We start from the raw sequence: 15575 nt of genomic DNA, 5'->3' as shown, positions 1-15575 counted from the left end.
TAACCCACCATTAAGTTTCCAGGGCACCTCCCATACTTAAATTTCAATAAAATATAAGGGGGTGGGGAAGAAGTTGAAGAAGCTTAACATAACGAGGTAAAAGCCTGGGAAAATAAAAGGTCATCTCGTACTGAAGACATAAAAAATGCTGCCAGGTAAGTCTCTCTGGTAATGCTCAGGCATTACAAGCAAGAATGTGCTCTCTCAGTTGCCACCTGCTTCATCTTAAGATAGGGAAGCTAACCAGAGAATCTTTGAAGGTGACAAATGTACAGGCACATACAGGTGTAGGCATTCCTTCAGGTCCACATTATGTACGCTTTGAAGGTAAGCATCAGCACTTCAGAAACAGACCAACAATCAATAGAGTAAGCACCAGCAAGCAAAACTCTGGGATGTATCCAGCCTCATATAGTAACTCCAATTAATGCATGAAAGTGTTAGGACCATAGAGGTCACACCCCCTTCACCTTGGGAGGAAGGGCTATCAAACACTCTGATCTCTCACTTTACACCATGTGAACCCTACCAGTAAGGATGTCTGGGCTGGTTGCTCTAAGTCTAGACCATGTGGCTTTAGCAAGAAAGCTCTGTGTTTCTATACAAACAATTTAAAAACATTTACACCCTGGAACTAACCTAAATTTTGCTGCCTGTCTTGCTGCTGTATGGAAGAGCACATGAATCTGACCTTTGAGAAGTTTGTAAGTAAACCATCTTCAACTTACCAAACATGTGGTCTCTTTCCAAGCCAAGGGAAGTGGGAACTTAAAGCCTTTAAAATATCCCTTCTAACGGCTTATATTTCCATGCTTTGCTGCATGTTTTATGATTTTAAATCCCTGCTGGGGCTCTCACTAAAGAGTACTAGTCCCGAACATGGATCTTATGCACCCAAGGAATTCTCTTTTTATTATACCACTAAAGTATTTTCCTTTTAACCAAAATAATGTATGCTTTGATGCACAAACTCCCAGATTCAGTCCCTGGCATCTGCAGGTAGGGTTTGTGGAGACTTCTCCAAAGTGCTAGACAGCTGCTGCCAGTCAATGTCAAAATTACTGGCCAAGAGGACCAATTATCTGTCTCAGCATAAGCAGTTTTCTATGTCCTTCATGATACGCTCCCGGCAAACAATCCCAGTTATTAACTTTGCTGCTATCATTCTTACCAACTGCAATTGCTGGGCTGTCTTCAAAGACAGCTCCATTTACAACACATTGCAGTAATTTAGCCTGGAGGTTACCAGGGCATGGATAACCACCACAAAGCTCTCTGTCTGGGAGGGGCCACAGCAACTGTACTCGGCTGCAGAAAGATGATTCAAGTAATAGCTAGGTCTGTAAGCACCCTCATGTTGCAGACATCTATGTTAAGGGGAGCACAGGGCCATTCAGAACACCACCTTGAACAGATGAACCACCCACCAAAAGTACTTCCATTTTGTTTGGATTCAGCTTCAATTTTTTGGCCCTCATCCTACACTAAAGGGCTCATTTAACTTTTCCACCACTTCATCTGCAAAGACAACTACCATCATCCCTGGTCGTTGGTGACACTCTCTGGGGATAATGGCAGTTGTAATGGAAAATTACTTTCATGTGTTTGGTTAGAAAAAGATCGGTTTTGATTAACAAAGGTGTCCAGCTGTCAAGAACTGACTAATAGTTTGAAAATGAGGGACGTGGGGCTTTCTCCAATGTTGCCATTTCTTTTGCACATTAGACTAGAGCAAAGGAATGTCCTCTAGCCTGGATCTCCCCCCCCCCCATGCACTCCAAAAAAGCTGTATGGGGAGCCTCTAGATCAGGGAAAGGGGAGGAAGTCTCACTGCATTAGCAGATGCAACCTACAGAAATTAGTGTTAACTTGCATACTTGAAACTTACTTTGTAGAATTGTTGTCCTTTCCCCCAGCAGAGGCAGTGTGGCCATTTAAGGCAACTGGTTTTTTTTCAGTAACTATACGAACACTGCCCCCAATACTGTCAGCCTTCTTTAGTGAAGCTTCCGCTACATCCTCTTTTGTTATGTACCTAGAAACAGAGGAAACATTTCTTTTTTAGCCTGTGGGTCAACGCAAAACATGTTGAGATGCAGAATTCTTGAGGAACTGCTCATCTCAAGGTAATCCCTGTTTTCCACATGCAATCTGGAAAACTATAATTTCTAGCAGCTTTCTCTGTTCTATTTTAAATAAAATCCATTATTACATTGATATGAAAACTATCATCAGGGTGATGAATTACTTAATTTTCTATTGTAATAACATAGGGATTCATGAGTTCTGAATCCTTTCGCACTGTTTTTGCTAAACCTATTTCTCTCACTGTTCCCCACATTTTATCATGCAAAACCATGAAGAGCCTACTATATCAAACCAACAAAGTTAAAACCAGCTTGTAATTTAAATCATGTTTGCATCATTAAGGTGATTTATTTCCCATCCCTCTACCAGAGTGAAAAAGAGGCTGTTAGCACACACCGTTTGGTACTGCTGAGCTTGGCTTGTTGTTTTGACAACAGCTCTTCAGCAGCAAGAATGGGGCTAGAAAATAGCTGGCCACTTTTCCTGATAATTCTTTGCTTCATGGCTGTTAGACCACTCCATTCTCTTACAAACCTCAGTATCTGGAGGAGAAAAAAAACCATAATAAAGTTTGATACCTGTAAGCTCTGGCTCTTTGAGAGTTCTTCACACTGTATTCCAGAAGGCATAATGTTGGCTGGCAATATATTTTTAAAAGTATCTTTATGGAGCATAAATACAAGAAAAAGCCAATTGTTCTAGGTGGCCGGCAGGCAGCAAAATAAAACAAATAAAGCAACAAATAGGTGGAACCTGTACATATTCTTATAACTGTATTTCCATACTAGAAAATACCTAACCTGTTGAAATTGTGCTTGCCATATAGCTGTTAAAAGCACAAGGATCCTGTTTTTCTCCCAACAGCAACTGAACAAAAGCCTAAGCTTCTATCCTGTATTACCTGGTTTTAAGCCCTATTAAACACAAAGGAGCTTACTTTTGAGTAGACATGTACACCACCGTACTGAAAGTTAGCTAGGAGCTAAATGGCACCTTAAACCTAGGTTGCAGGCACAACAACAGAATGTCTAGGCATGCTTTTTTATAACAAGAATACAAAGCTGAAAATGAATGAACTGCAGCTAAAATCTTATGTTCATTTTTCACATGGTCTAGTCCTTCCCCTGCCCACCTCCCTAATATTCTTAAGAGGGTCTATTCTCCAGTCTCTGAGTAGCTGGAATTGCAGAATGTGCCTAGAACAACGGGAGTTTTGAACACTGGACCCCCCCCCCCAGCCCTGTTTTCTACCCATCTTGATGCATTTTCCTGGCTGGAATGTGTTAACAGTTTAAAACCAAAGTGAACAGGAACAAAAGTTAATTCTTAATGTTATTTGCATGTACCCTGTGAAGTCTTACTGTTTTATTTTTAAACCCTTTCTCTACCCATTATATTGCAGTGCTAAAATATTATTTTTTTTTAAAAAAAATGACTGATGACTGACAACAGAATTGAGTTCCTAATTCTGCAGATGGGCAATTTAATTATGCACTTCAGTATATGCACAGACAAGGGAAGTGTGATATTCCTCCCCCTCCCAAGAAACACATTCCACTAAAAAAAAGCAATTAAGATCTGTATATGCCTAGCTAATAACTGAAAACCTGACACCAAGGCAGAACATTTTGTTACTTACATGGAAAACTGCAAGCATACACCCTGGGCATTATTTATAACTGCAGCAATTGATCTTACCAATGAACGGTTCTGTTTTTGTTGAAAGCACGCTGGTAAATCTTCCCAGTTGTCCAATTTTATATCCAGCGGAATGAAGTTACAGTTCAGGGGCTCCCCATCCTAGATGGATCAAATAAATGTATTTAAGTCTCCTAAATCAGGAAGGCATTCGGTTATCCGAAGGTTTCAAGGAAGTTGGTGATTTTCCTACCATATATTTATCGTCAATTACTCATCAGAACTGCTTCTTACAATAAACCAACAACAAAATTCATTTGCCTCACTGCAGTTCCATTGCCAACATTCTAGTTTGCTGATACCTTAGCCCTGAGCAGTAGAAATGTTTATGAACCACCCCAAGACATCAAAGATGATGAGACAATGACAGATGGTCCTACAGCGTAAGACCATTTTAACCTAATCTAGGATGTACTGATATTTTTTTCATTTCTACAGAAAAGAAGCCTACTTTAAACCACATTAAATATATTACACTGAGAGAGAGAGAAAAGAACCCTACAACAGGCCATGAAGAAACAAGTTATTTGTAGTGTGTTTTCCCCATCATTAGGCCAGAAGCTCCCAATACAACAGTGAATGCAATGACTTGGATCTAACAGGGACCAGCATGACCGCAAAGGCAATTTTGCGTTCATGGGATATGTCCCCAGTTTCTCCTAATCCTCCCCTCTCATGGTGTCCCTTTGATTTCTGCCAAATCCCCCTTCCTATAAAACACAACTCAAAACTGCATTCAAAAGAACATGGTAAAGTCTTTGCTGGTTTGATGCCTTATTTGCAGGTGCGGGGTGCATTGCTTTATGACTTCCCTTTGCTTCATGACAAATTCCCCAAGCTTACAACTTGTCGTGGAGCAAGGGGAAGCCGTGAAGCAACGCATCCCACTCCTGCAAATAAACAAGGCATCAAACCAGCAAAGACTTTACCATGTTCTTCTGAATGCAGTTTTGAGTTTTTTTTTACAGCAAATAGAGGTGAAACTCGGAAAATTAGAATATCGTCGAAAAGTGCATTTATTTCAGTAGTGCCACTTATTATTTTTTATTTTTCTTTAAATTTTTACAAATGCTTTCTTTTGGACATTCCACAGTAGTAAAACAAATAGTTACAATAATACAAAAATAAACATCACTCTTACATTTCATTAATTACATTCCATTTATAATTGACCCGCCTAACGACAAATAATTACAATTACAACAAATAAAGGCTTGACATATCTTGCTTTGCACGTCATGCATCTCTCTCATATATTGGTTTCACCTTTTAAGTTGCGTTACTGAAATAAATGCAATTTTCGACAATATTCTAATTTTCTGAGTTTTACCTGTACTGCGAATCTGCCGTCCTGTCACAACTTCCCATGCTGCATCCCCTTTTAAAGGGTCCTTCAGTCCATAGGAATGTCTTTTGGGAGAGAACAGCAGGCTACAGAAGGGAGAAAAGGGCAGGAACCATTGCATAATATTCCAGGTTGGATTGAAGCAAACAACAGCAGCAGCAGCAGCAGCACCCTACCACTGTGTAGACATGAATTCTGTCTGTGTTCCTACTTGCACAGAACTTCAGGCCAGAATATGCTGGGAATGATTCCGGTGCTTCTGTATGCTCTATAAATAAAAGTGAAACGACTTTCATCAAAACTCATTCCCCTTTCTTCTCCTTAGAGCAGATAAGACAATATAGCACAGGCATTTTCTACCCAATGAGCAGGAAAGCTCTCACTCTTCCTTTACCACCAGTTTGTGTCAAGCTTTAGTTTTCATGAACCAGCATGGAGATCTCGTGGCATAATCACTTTTGTGTAAGACAGTTGTGCCAAACAGAAGTGTGACATGAAACACTGGCATAGCAGTCTCAAGGCAACCTGTGCCAGGTCCAAGTCTCAGCAGTGGCCTTTGGGAGTGAGGGTGTGGGCAAACGGATCCTTTGTTGGTTTTCTATATTAAACAGCAGTGTGTTTCATGGCACATTTTTGTAACTTTATCTCACTTTGCTAAACCTAAGTAAGTTAGCTTTACTTGTTTACAAAAATTTTCCTTAAAGAAGCACATATTAAAAATGTTGTTCTTAATATGCTCAAATTGCTAGAATACAAACCACAATTCTGTAAAGAACCCCCAAATCTACTGGGAGCAATTGCTTCACCATCTCTGAACTCTCACAAGGCTTTTTTCATGTGCAGAATTATTTGTGATCTCAGAGATGTATATATAAGGCGTATTTTACACACACACACACACACACACACACACACACACACAATGTGGGTGGTATTCAACATACTGAAATTAATGGACTTAAGTCATCTTTATCAATTTCACTGGGTCTACTCTGAACAAAACTTAGTTGAATACCACCCTTTGATCACCACTTCTGGGGCTCTTGCAAATATTCAGCATGTACTGATCCCCAGAGAGCAGGAATACAGAATAAAATGTTAGTTGATACACAGAATGACATGCTCACCACAAGGTAGCTATGCTCCAGAAGGAAATCAGTTTTCCTTACCCACTCTGAGCTCTTGCTCACAACAGTTAGATTGCTCATTTATGTCTTCCTTTGTTCCACTGGACATCCCAGTCAGTGGTTGCTCTAGAATATTTCTCCGGCAACTTTTATGGGCTGTCCCTCCTGCATCATTAAGGTTTATAATCTCTCGGGCTGCGCTTTCTCCCCCAATCCCCGGAGAAACAGAATTGCTGATCTGGCTTTCGTTCTTTATACCTATACATGTTTAAAAAACAAACACCACAAAAACAGTAGTAAACTCTCCCTTGCACACAGGTAGACAGGTAACAGCAAAGCCTACTGTACATTCCTAGCAAAGTCCACTACTTAGCTCTTAAAAGAGTTGCCAACACAACCAATTACGGTATATAGACCATTCTCCATACAGAAGGCAGGCCATAGCTTGTGCCTGCTGACTCTTTCCATCCTAGCACAGAGTGGCATTAGACAGGATGATGCTATACAGCCACCCAATGCAGAAAAAACTTTTATGTCTGGTTGCTGCTGCACAATTGGCAACTCACTGCATAGGCTTCATGAACAGCAACCTTGGCTGATCCTAATGTGTGCGAAACAAGCTTCACTCTTGAAATGAAGAACCTTCTCCCCTCTTTCCCACTGTTAGTCCATCAGAAACCTGCTCCAGAGTATTTGGGGGCCCTCCAGAGAAGAATTAGATAGGGGAGATGGTATGGGATAAGGGCTGTAGCAGGAAGAGGGAAACTGGGAGCCATCATGAAGTCTTCTTTGTGCAGGCTGAAATGCTCTTCTGCCTGTGCAGGGGAGAGCTTTGGATCCAAGCCCTTATACCGAAAACCAAATTCAATCTGAGGGACAGAGAATTCTGCAGCTGCAACAGTAAAGTGTGGTACATTTGGCAGCCCTGTTTGGGAGGTTCAAACAGAGGTAGAGATAGGAAGGACAGGAGCTTCTCTGTGCACAAGGTGGACATATGGTAAATACATGCAGATAAAATCCGAACTTTAAAAATGAACAAAACCTTATACAAATTGAATTTTGGATTTAGGGATGTTAGGTATCCTTTAGAAATATAAAATACTGTACCATATATCCTTTCAAAGTCAATTTACAATAAAATGACCCATCTTATAATAAAATATAAAAATAAAATTTTAAAAAATACTCTTATAATAAATACTTATAATAAGGTAATTAAGTGAGATAGCTACAGTGCATTGTCTGACCAAGAATAGTAATAAAATACACGTTTCATGGACTTGTGGAAAGAAGTGTTATTTCCAGAAGAGGACTGGAAAAAGTAAGGTGCCATGGAAATTGAATTTATACTACAAAGCATTACATTTACACCTTGGTAATATCAGAGGCACCCATTGCCACTGAATGTATGGCATATTATACTTTATAGGCAAATAAAAGATTTTGGAAACTTTTCCTGAAAATTTTAAGGCAAATAGTCACTTAGGTTTTTCTTCAAATACTTCTTATTTTTAAGCATTCTTTCGTGCTATTTTTTAAAATGGATTTTTTTTTTTTTAAAGAAAGATCTTAATTGGAGCACAGGGGCTTACTTACTGTTCTTTCTCCGAGGAGATTCACACATTTCACAATAAGGCAGCAGTGAATTATTATTGAAAGTGCAGAGATTGCAGTGCCAGGTTGCCTCAGAAGGGCATCCTGTGCTTGAATTAGGTAATGATGTGCCAAAACCTTCTTGTGTGGTTTCTTCTGTAATGGGAAGGTTTGTTTTTCCAAATGAAGAGTTCCTCCTTTTCTTAGGAGAGCTCTTTGGAGTCAATGGCAGTAAAGCTCTTGGTCTCTTTGCTTCTCTACAAAACAAATCCTTCTCAACGAGTTCCTCAGAGTCCAAAGAGCCACTATTTGCCTGGTCCTTTTCAATGGAGGCTTGAGAAGAATCTGGACTGAAGCCTGAAGCCTTACCACAAGACAGAGTTTTTCGCTTTTTTTCAGCATTTGGTTTTGGTGAAAGGAAGGCACGGATATCATGCTGCTTTTCCTTTTCAAACTAGGGCAGATAATAAAACAACCATTACATCTCTTTCATTGCAAACTACTGTCTCATTCTTCCATTTCTTAATTTATTAATCTTTCCAACTGCAGCATTTCCCCAATAGGTAAGTCTTTTAATACAGCAAATTTTAAGAGAAAAAAATGACATATCAAGAAAATATTACGACCAATATTCCAATCTGGTGCATTCTAAACTACTTCCTAACCTATTGTTGTATTTATTATTTCTGGCAAGCTGCCAGTGCAGCACTCAAAAAAGTTTATGTTCTGTATTGCTAAGAAATGGCTTCCCATGAAAGACACATTATCAGGTATGCATTAATTTAGTTTATTAATTTTAATTTTATTAATTTGATTTATGCTACTGAGAAAGTTGGATGCTACATGCAAGATCAGCAAGGCAAACACTAGTTTCAACTGCTTCGGTGAAGCCAATGGTTGAAGCCTGGTGTCATGATAAAATCATGGGATTGGCGTGGTATTCAGCTAAATTTTATTCATAGTAACCACACAGAAATCAATAAACATGACTTAAGTTAGGCCCATTAATTTCAATGGGTCTACTCTGAGTAAAATTTATTGCAAAGGCAGAAAAGCTTTTTCAACCCAATGACTGCATTATGCTGGGGGCCCATGCCAGTGGTAGATGGGAGCAAAAGTGGCCTGAGCAGTAAATGTGGCTTACCTTTTAACATTACAGCTACACTTTACCCACTTACCCACCACCAAGACAAGTAAGTGATTGCCACCTGAGGAGGGGCAGGACCAGTGGAGGTATGGCCTACTGAGAGTCTTGAGTATGGGTAGGCAAACTAAGGCCCAGGGGTCGGATCCGGGTCAATCACCTTCTAAATCCAGCCCATGGATGGTCCTGGAATCAGTGTGCTTTTACATGAGTAGAATGTGTCCTTTTATTTAAAATGCATCTCTGGGTTATTTGTGGGGCATAGGAATTCATTCACCCCCCCTTCAGAATATAGTCTGGCCCCCACAAGGTCTGAGGGACAGTGGACTGGCCCCCTGCTGAAAAGGTTTGCTGACCCCTGGTCATGAGGGTCGTGTAAAGAAATCCTGAGACCTCACCTTCCCAACCCCGAATTTATAATGATGGGAACAAGCCTAGCCTCCCCTCCCCCACCCGAGGTCTTCTGTTGCCCTTCACCTGCTCTATATGGCTTCAAGGTCTTTGGAAGGTTTCAGTGTGATTTTTGGATAAATTACAGCTTCTTGAGTCATCAAAACTGGACAAACAGTGGTTAAAGGTAACAGTTTTTTTGTTTGAAATAAGTCAGATTATAGCCATGGTTTATAAAACTAGTTTTTTTCAACAAACCTCAGTTAAGATCAATAATAGTTGGATGACATACTAAGCTATGGTTAAACAAAAGATGAAGGTGAAAGCTTCTAATTGTGGCTGCATGGAAGAGAGGAGAGGCATGGTGCTTGTTCCAGAATAGTAGCCAATATCCCCATCCCAGCCAAAGTCCAGAGTTACTTGTGCAGTTTACGAATGGTTCTTACTTGACTCATAGGCTAAACAGATCTTCACAATACTGTAACTGCATGCAAACGATTAATGTTCCCAGCTTGGTGAAAGGAATCACACAGTCAAACACATATTAACTTTAATTGCCATTATTATTATAACTCAGTTGGAATCATGTTAAATTGTTTTGCATTTGCATGCCATCTTGGGTCTCAGAACGTGAAACCTAATAACAAATCTCCCCCTTCTTGTATTATGCTTAAATGAGCCACCTAACTGCAAAGCCATTTCTGCATATTAAAGCAAAAGTTTTTATGTATCCAAATTGGCAGCGTATGCACATGCAGCTTTTCTGTATTTAAGATTAACTGAACTGCCTTATAAAGCCACAGGCTAATTGATACAGACAACATATTGAGTACTCAAATTAGTTTGGCACAGAGCGGTGAACCGCTCTGCAGCCATTCCAAGGGTATTATCCATATTGACAATGAGGCTACTGCTTTAAGAAGTGGATTTTGGCTGTACCAAATCTGTTGAGGATCCTTTTCTGGTATGATATACTGTACTGTACTGATAAATTGGAGCAGGATGCACTACATTTGTTGCACAGTGGTAACCTGTGAACTGGCAAAATACCAGGTGAATTAGCACAATAATAAATCCATAGTTTTTTTTTAATTTGAACTAAAAAGTATGAAATGAATCTATTTACACAGAAGTTATAGCAAACCTCTGGTCAGTTAACAAACTGTTGATGAGATTTTGGAATCAAATTACAATAGCTGATATACCGTAACTGAAGGAACAACTTCCAAACACTCATACAACCACTCACCAAATTATTTTGGTAGGCAGCTATATTATGAAGCAGAGATCAGAAGCAACATTTCACAAGTGAAACAAGCAAATTTTCTTTACTACAAAAAATTATGAAGGTTGGTATTCAGCTAAGTTTTACTGAGAACAGACCTGCTGATATGAATGAAGTTAACACCTCAAGGGACCATTTCTCTCCATATGAACCAACCTGGACCCTGTGATCATCATCAGAGGCCATTATTTCCCCCCTCCATGAGGGGTCTGGAGGGTGGCAATATGAGGACAGGCCTTTTCCGTGGGGGCTCATTTGTGGAATTCTCTCCCTAGGGAGGCTCTCCTGGCACCTTCATTACCTATCTTTAGGCACCAGGTGAAAACATCCCTAATTTCCTAGGCCTTTGACTAATTAAACAGTCACTGGCCTTTTAAACAGTGTGTATGGTTTTTTTAAATTGTTTTGTTTGTTATTATTATTATTATGTGTGATGGATTTCTGTATTTTAATGTTTGATGGATTTCTGTATTTTAGAATTTCTGTTTTGTTGGAAGCCGCCCAGAGTGGCTGGGGGAACCCGGCCAGATGGGCGGGGTATAAATAATAAATTATTATTATTATTATTACTGTGTTATGTATTTTTTTTCTTTTTATACTGTACTCTGCCCTGGGATCCTCAGACGAATGGCAGTATGTAAATTTAATAAATAAGTACATAAAAATAAATAATGAACTTAACTTAGTCACGGCCATTAATTTTAATGGGTCTATACTCTAAGTAAAACTTAGTTGACTGCCACACTAAGTATGACTGTGGCAGTGATCATGAAATTATTATTTTCTGTGCGTATGTATCTCTAATTGGTGCCCTAGCATTCATGGAAGTGATCTGATTCATGTATTCAATTCTCCCTCCCTCCCACAGGTTAGCTCCTTTCAGACAAAGAGAGAGAGAGAGAGAGAGAGAGAGAGAGAGAGAGAGAGAGAGAGAGAGAGAGAGAGAGAGAGAGAAAGGGCACACACAAATACACTTCACATTTCCAAAGGATTTGTGTAAAAGTCCGACCCAGTATGATTAATCTGAGCCTTGAAATGCATAGAGGTCAACCAGGAAGTAGGAAAGAGCACCATTTTCAAAGTTCTCTTCAGCGTTTTGTATTTTGCAAGGGAGAAAAAAGGGGGTGTTGGGTCTCCAAGGCTTTGTAGACACCAAGGGATATCTGAAGATGACGATGGTGCCACGTTGGCAATAGTTGTACTGTATTAGCAGATGTCTCTGCCAGATCAAAAGCGTTTCTACAAGTGCACGGGTACCAACTGGACAGTATCCATACAGATTGACATAAGTTCAGGTGCAAAATAAGCAAATAAATGGCTGCAATTAAACTAAATGAAGGGCATGTGTATGCATGTATAAGCATTTCTGTTATAAGCAATGTGGTGTGAAAGTGCTTATTGGCAATGGAAGTCATTTGAATGGAATAAAGATGGACAGACTACTTGAATACAGCTAATAAAAGTTTAAATTGTTCAATTTGTTTTTAGATTTTTAAAAAAATCAAATCGTGAAACAACCCAGACTTGTCCAACAACAAGAGAATATAGGTACATATAGGATGTCCTGTGAATCTCAGGTACTAACATGCCTGCAAACCAAAGTAGGAAGAATAAAGCATGTAGTCCTGGCAAAATGGCAATTCAAATTACATCTCATGTGAATGCCTAGACTTCAGAAATACGTGAACATGTTAAGCACCACACATGATCTCTTTTTGTACTTACGTGAGTGAATAAAACTTCATTCTTTATCTCGTTTAGGCTTTCATTTGGGATCCATGCTTCAGCAAAATTCAAGAAATTCCACTTCTCTTTGTCGCCCTCTTGTGCCTGCAGTTTTTCTTTCTTGCCATTTAGTGCGGTCCCAGTAACTTTGGCCTGTAGGCAGAAAGATTAAAAACTGTTTCACACTTGACAATATAACTTCAGGCCATGCTTGTCTAAGGTTGTGCATAGGGCTGGGGCATAGTAGTTTTAGGGTCCAGAAACTATTCTTTTCTACCCCAAACCAATGAACTTGCTAAGCCTCTTCTAATGCCATAGCAGGGGAGCAGTAGGCGGCCCCTTTGTCTCAGAAGCAAAACCAATTCTAGTTCTGGATGGGAAAAAGCAATTGAGAAACGATCTGTTCCATCAGGCAGGAGAGAAACAAACTGAGGGGACTGAGCCTGCCTCCCAGAGTCCTTTGCTCTTCTGCCTCCGTCACGTGACGAGGGTTGCTACCCAACCCATTTGGTTCATCATCAACCGCCTGAAATGAGCAATTACATTTCCAAAGGTGAAGATTCCTACCAGACTGCATGCTCTACGCCCCCTGGTTATGTAGACTAAATAAATTGTATTACAACAAATAATATGTATTAAAATAAATAGTATTTTATTATTTATTACTATTTATCTTGCTGCCATTGGCCATGCTTGCTTGGGGGTGATGGGAGTTGCCCATGGCCAAGTAGCTGAGCAACATCTGGAGGGCCAAAGGTTCCCCACACCTGCTTTAAGATTACCTGAGGGAATCCTGTCGTGGATTTCTCTGCCATCTGAAGTACAGATGGCTACCAGGCTGACAGTCTTCCCAGTATTTATGGTCCTCTGTACACAAGAAAGACTAGCAGGCTAGCTCATTTTCAAGTTTTAGAAGGCTTCCAGAAACAGTGCTTTAGAAGTGCTTCTGTCAGTCATAAACAGATATAAGGGGAGCATATATAGATAATAGCTGTTGCTGACTTGTTGAAACGGGCTTTGTAAAGTGAATTTTAGAAAGCGCCACTCGTTATGTGTTTTAGTGGTGATATTTATATTGGTTTTAAAACCGAACCACTTTGGAAGTATATGCATAGAAGCAAGGTATAAATAGGTAAAAAATGAGAAGCAAAATTTCATTTAAACCTATTGTATGTACCGGTACCTCCAAGAAGTGCCAAGTGTCTCTTCTGCCTTCTCTGTTGAGTCAGGTTTACAGATACAAAACTACTGGTCAGTCTTACATTCTTCTTAATGGTTCAGTTCATCTTGTTTACAAATTCACCTTTTAGTCATCAAAGCTAGATTTTGGCTTTACTTCCCACGTGCTACCCAATATATCTAGACCTAAAATGGTCTTGAGGAAGTTTTAGCTTTGGTACTCATGCTTTATAAACACACAAACAGGACATTCTCAACTGTCTTACCTGTTTTAAAAAAATACCTGCTTAAAAAATACATATAAACTCCGTTTAATTCTGTAGCCAACAGAATTTTAAATGCTATAATTTATTGACCTTTTCTTCAGATACAGAGTCATGCCTCTTCCCAAGATCCAAAAGTCATATGAAGTAACTAGGGAAGGAGGAATTATGGTAGGGGACAATCTAGAAAATAGGGTTGTTAGGTGTCTGTGCACTCACAATGTAAGGAAGGTACTATAGTCGCTATCTTAGAACCGTGCTTTGGACAGTGAGGACTGGCAACATTTAAGTGCGAAAACATACCTTGCGATTCAACATTCCCCACATAAGAGGGTCCAGCGTCCCATTTGCGATAAGGTAATGGATATTCACAGAACTGCATTGTCCAATCCGATGCGCCCTGTCTTCGGCTTGCTTTATGTGTCCAGGGTCCCAGTATAGTTCAGCAAAAACCACATGAGTGGCAGCAGTAAAGGTTAATCCCTACAAATAAAGACAAAAATGAAGGCTCCAGCTTGGAAAGCCGAGTTGACTGAAGGGAAAGGTACTTAATGCTTTTGCCAGACAGTCCTCACGTAATGCCTTGGGCTCAGAAGGCTCAGTTAAGTCTGAAAATGGTTAGCCAACATGGTTTAAGGAATTATGACAAATTGCATTTCTAGTTACTGCTGGCGCCCACTGCCTGCCTGGGTTTAGGAACTCCCAACTTGGGGACCACCTCCCAACTTGCACTCCTCCCTTCCAGCAAAACCTTGCCATAGCCTGACACTAAGGTCTCTTTTAAGTTTCAGGTACATCATATGGAAGGAAAGGCATAACTTTCTCCCACCCTTGCTTTATCTCCTGCCATCTCCCACCGCTTTTGGACTCATCCTTTCCCAGCAAATGCCAAACCATCACTGTTTGGGCTCACTGCCATCTCACTTCTCATCCCTCCTCTGAACTTCTCCCTTCTCCTCTCAACAGCCTTCAGTAGTAATCATGGATTTTTCTTTTGTTCTACCTTATCAATAAAACCTGCTTCTGGAAATCCTCTTAGCTTAGTTGCTCCATCCCGAGTACCTTATGCAGGCACCCTGCTACTTAGGCTAATGTACTTAAATTAAGCGTGTATATATTTTTTGCAAATGCACTCGTTTCTGGGCCAGCTATGCCAGACTCACAGCAGCCTGTCATCTGGCACAAGAGAGCCAGGGCCACAGCAGGGACAGGCCCCTCTTATGCTTGAGCTAAATTCCCCCCAGTCATGTGGGTTCCCTAAGGGTTTATTCCCCTGAACACAGAAAATTAGTTCGCAGACATGTGTCCTAAACAAGTGTGGGGATAATGCATTTGTACTTTTATTGTGGTGGCAGCCATGTTACAGCAAACTACTGCCCGCCGCAGACACCAAGCTGGGAAAAGCAAACAAGCTGTTAGGAACTATATAACTATTTTATTACATAAAGGTGAATGCTGAAACTGACTTTGACGGAACAGAATAGGAATGTTCATGTATTTCCCATTCAAAATTATTATGTCTATTGGTATACACTGAAGAGCAAGTCATGAGATACTACATTTAAGGAACTCCTTTGACCTACACTGATGGAGTGAGAAACGACACCATAACGAAACACAGGAACGGGTTATTGTTCAAGGTTAGGCCATGGGACAAACTACTTAACTTTTTCCTTAGTTATACCGATTTGCTACATTAATTGCTTCAGAATCACCCCCCCCAACCGTTGCATAACAT

The 15575-nt window shown here is 40.1% G+C and overlaps 1 protein-coding gene across 6 annotated transcripts in view; it reads right to left on the bottom strand.

Annotated features, from left to right (window-relative positions):
* The window catches only part of ZRANB3 (zinc finger RANBP2-type containing 3), a 40698-nt gene that overhangs the window by 2041 nt on the left and 23082 nt on the right, over nucleotides 1-15575 (bottom strand). For all 6 annotated transcript variants that reach the window (XM_060279413.2, XM_035130520.3, XM_060279408.2 and 3 more), the window contains exons 11-18: nucleotides 14141-14320; nucleotides 12396-12548; nucleotides 7855-8305; nucleotides 6301-6516; nucleotides 5308-5399; nucleotides 3787-3888; nucleotides 2485-2630; nucleotides 1889-2035 (exon numbers count right to left, since the gene is read on the bottom strand). In XM_060279413.2, the coding sequence (XP_060135396.2) occupies nucleotides 1889-2035; nucleotides 2485-2630; nucleotides 3787-3888; nucleotides 5308-5399; nucleotides 6301-6516; nucleotides 7855-8305; nucleotides 12396-12548; nucleotides 14141-14320 (1487 nt within the window). The remainder of the gene's footprint in view (nucleotides 1-1888; nucleotides 2036-2484; nucleotides 2631-3786; nucleotides 3889-5307; nucleotides 5400-6300; nucleotides 6517-7854; nucleotides 8306-12395; nucleotides 12549-14140; nucleotides 14321-15575) is intronic.

Source organism: Zootoca vivipara, chromosome 1 (assembly GCF_965207765.1).
Source record: "Zootoca vivipara chromosome 1, rZooViv2.hap1.1, whole genome shotgun sequence".
In the NCBI taxonomy this organism is placed as follows: domain Eukaryota; kingdom Metazoa; phylum Chordata; class Lepidosauria; order Squamata; family Lacertidae; genus Zootoca; species Zootoca vivipara.
Note: the sequence above shows the minus strand (reverse complement) of the source record. Positions and strands in the feature narration are given on the sequence as shown.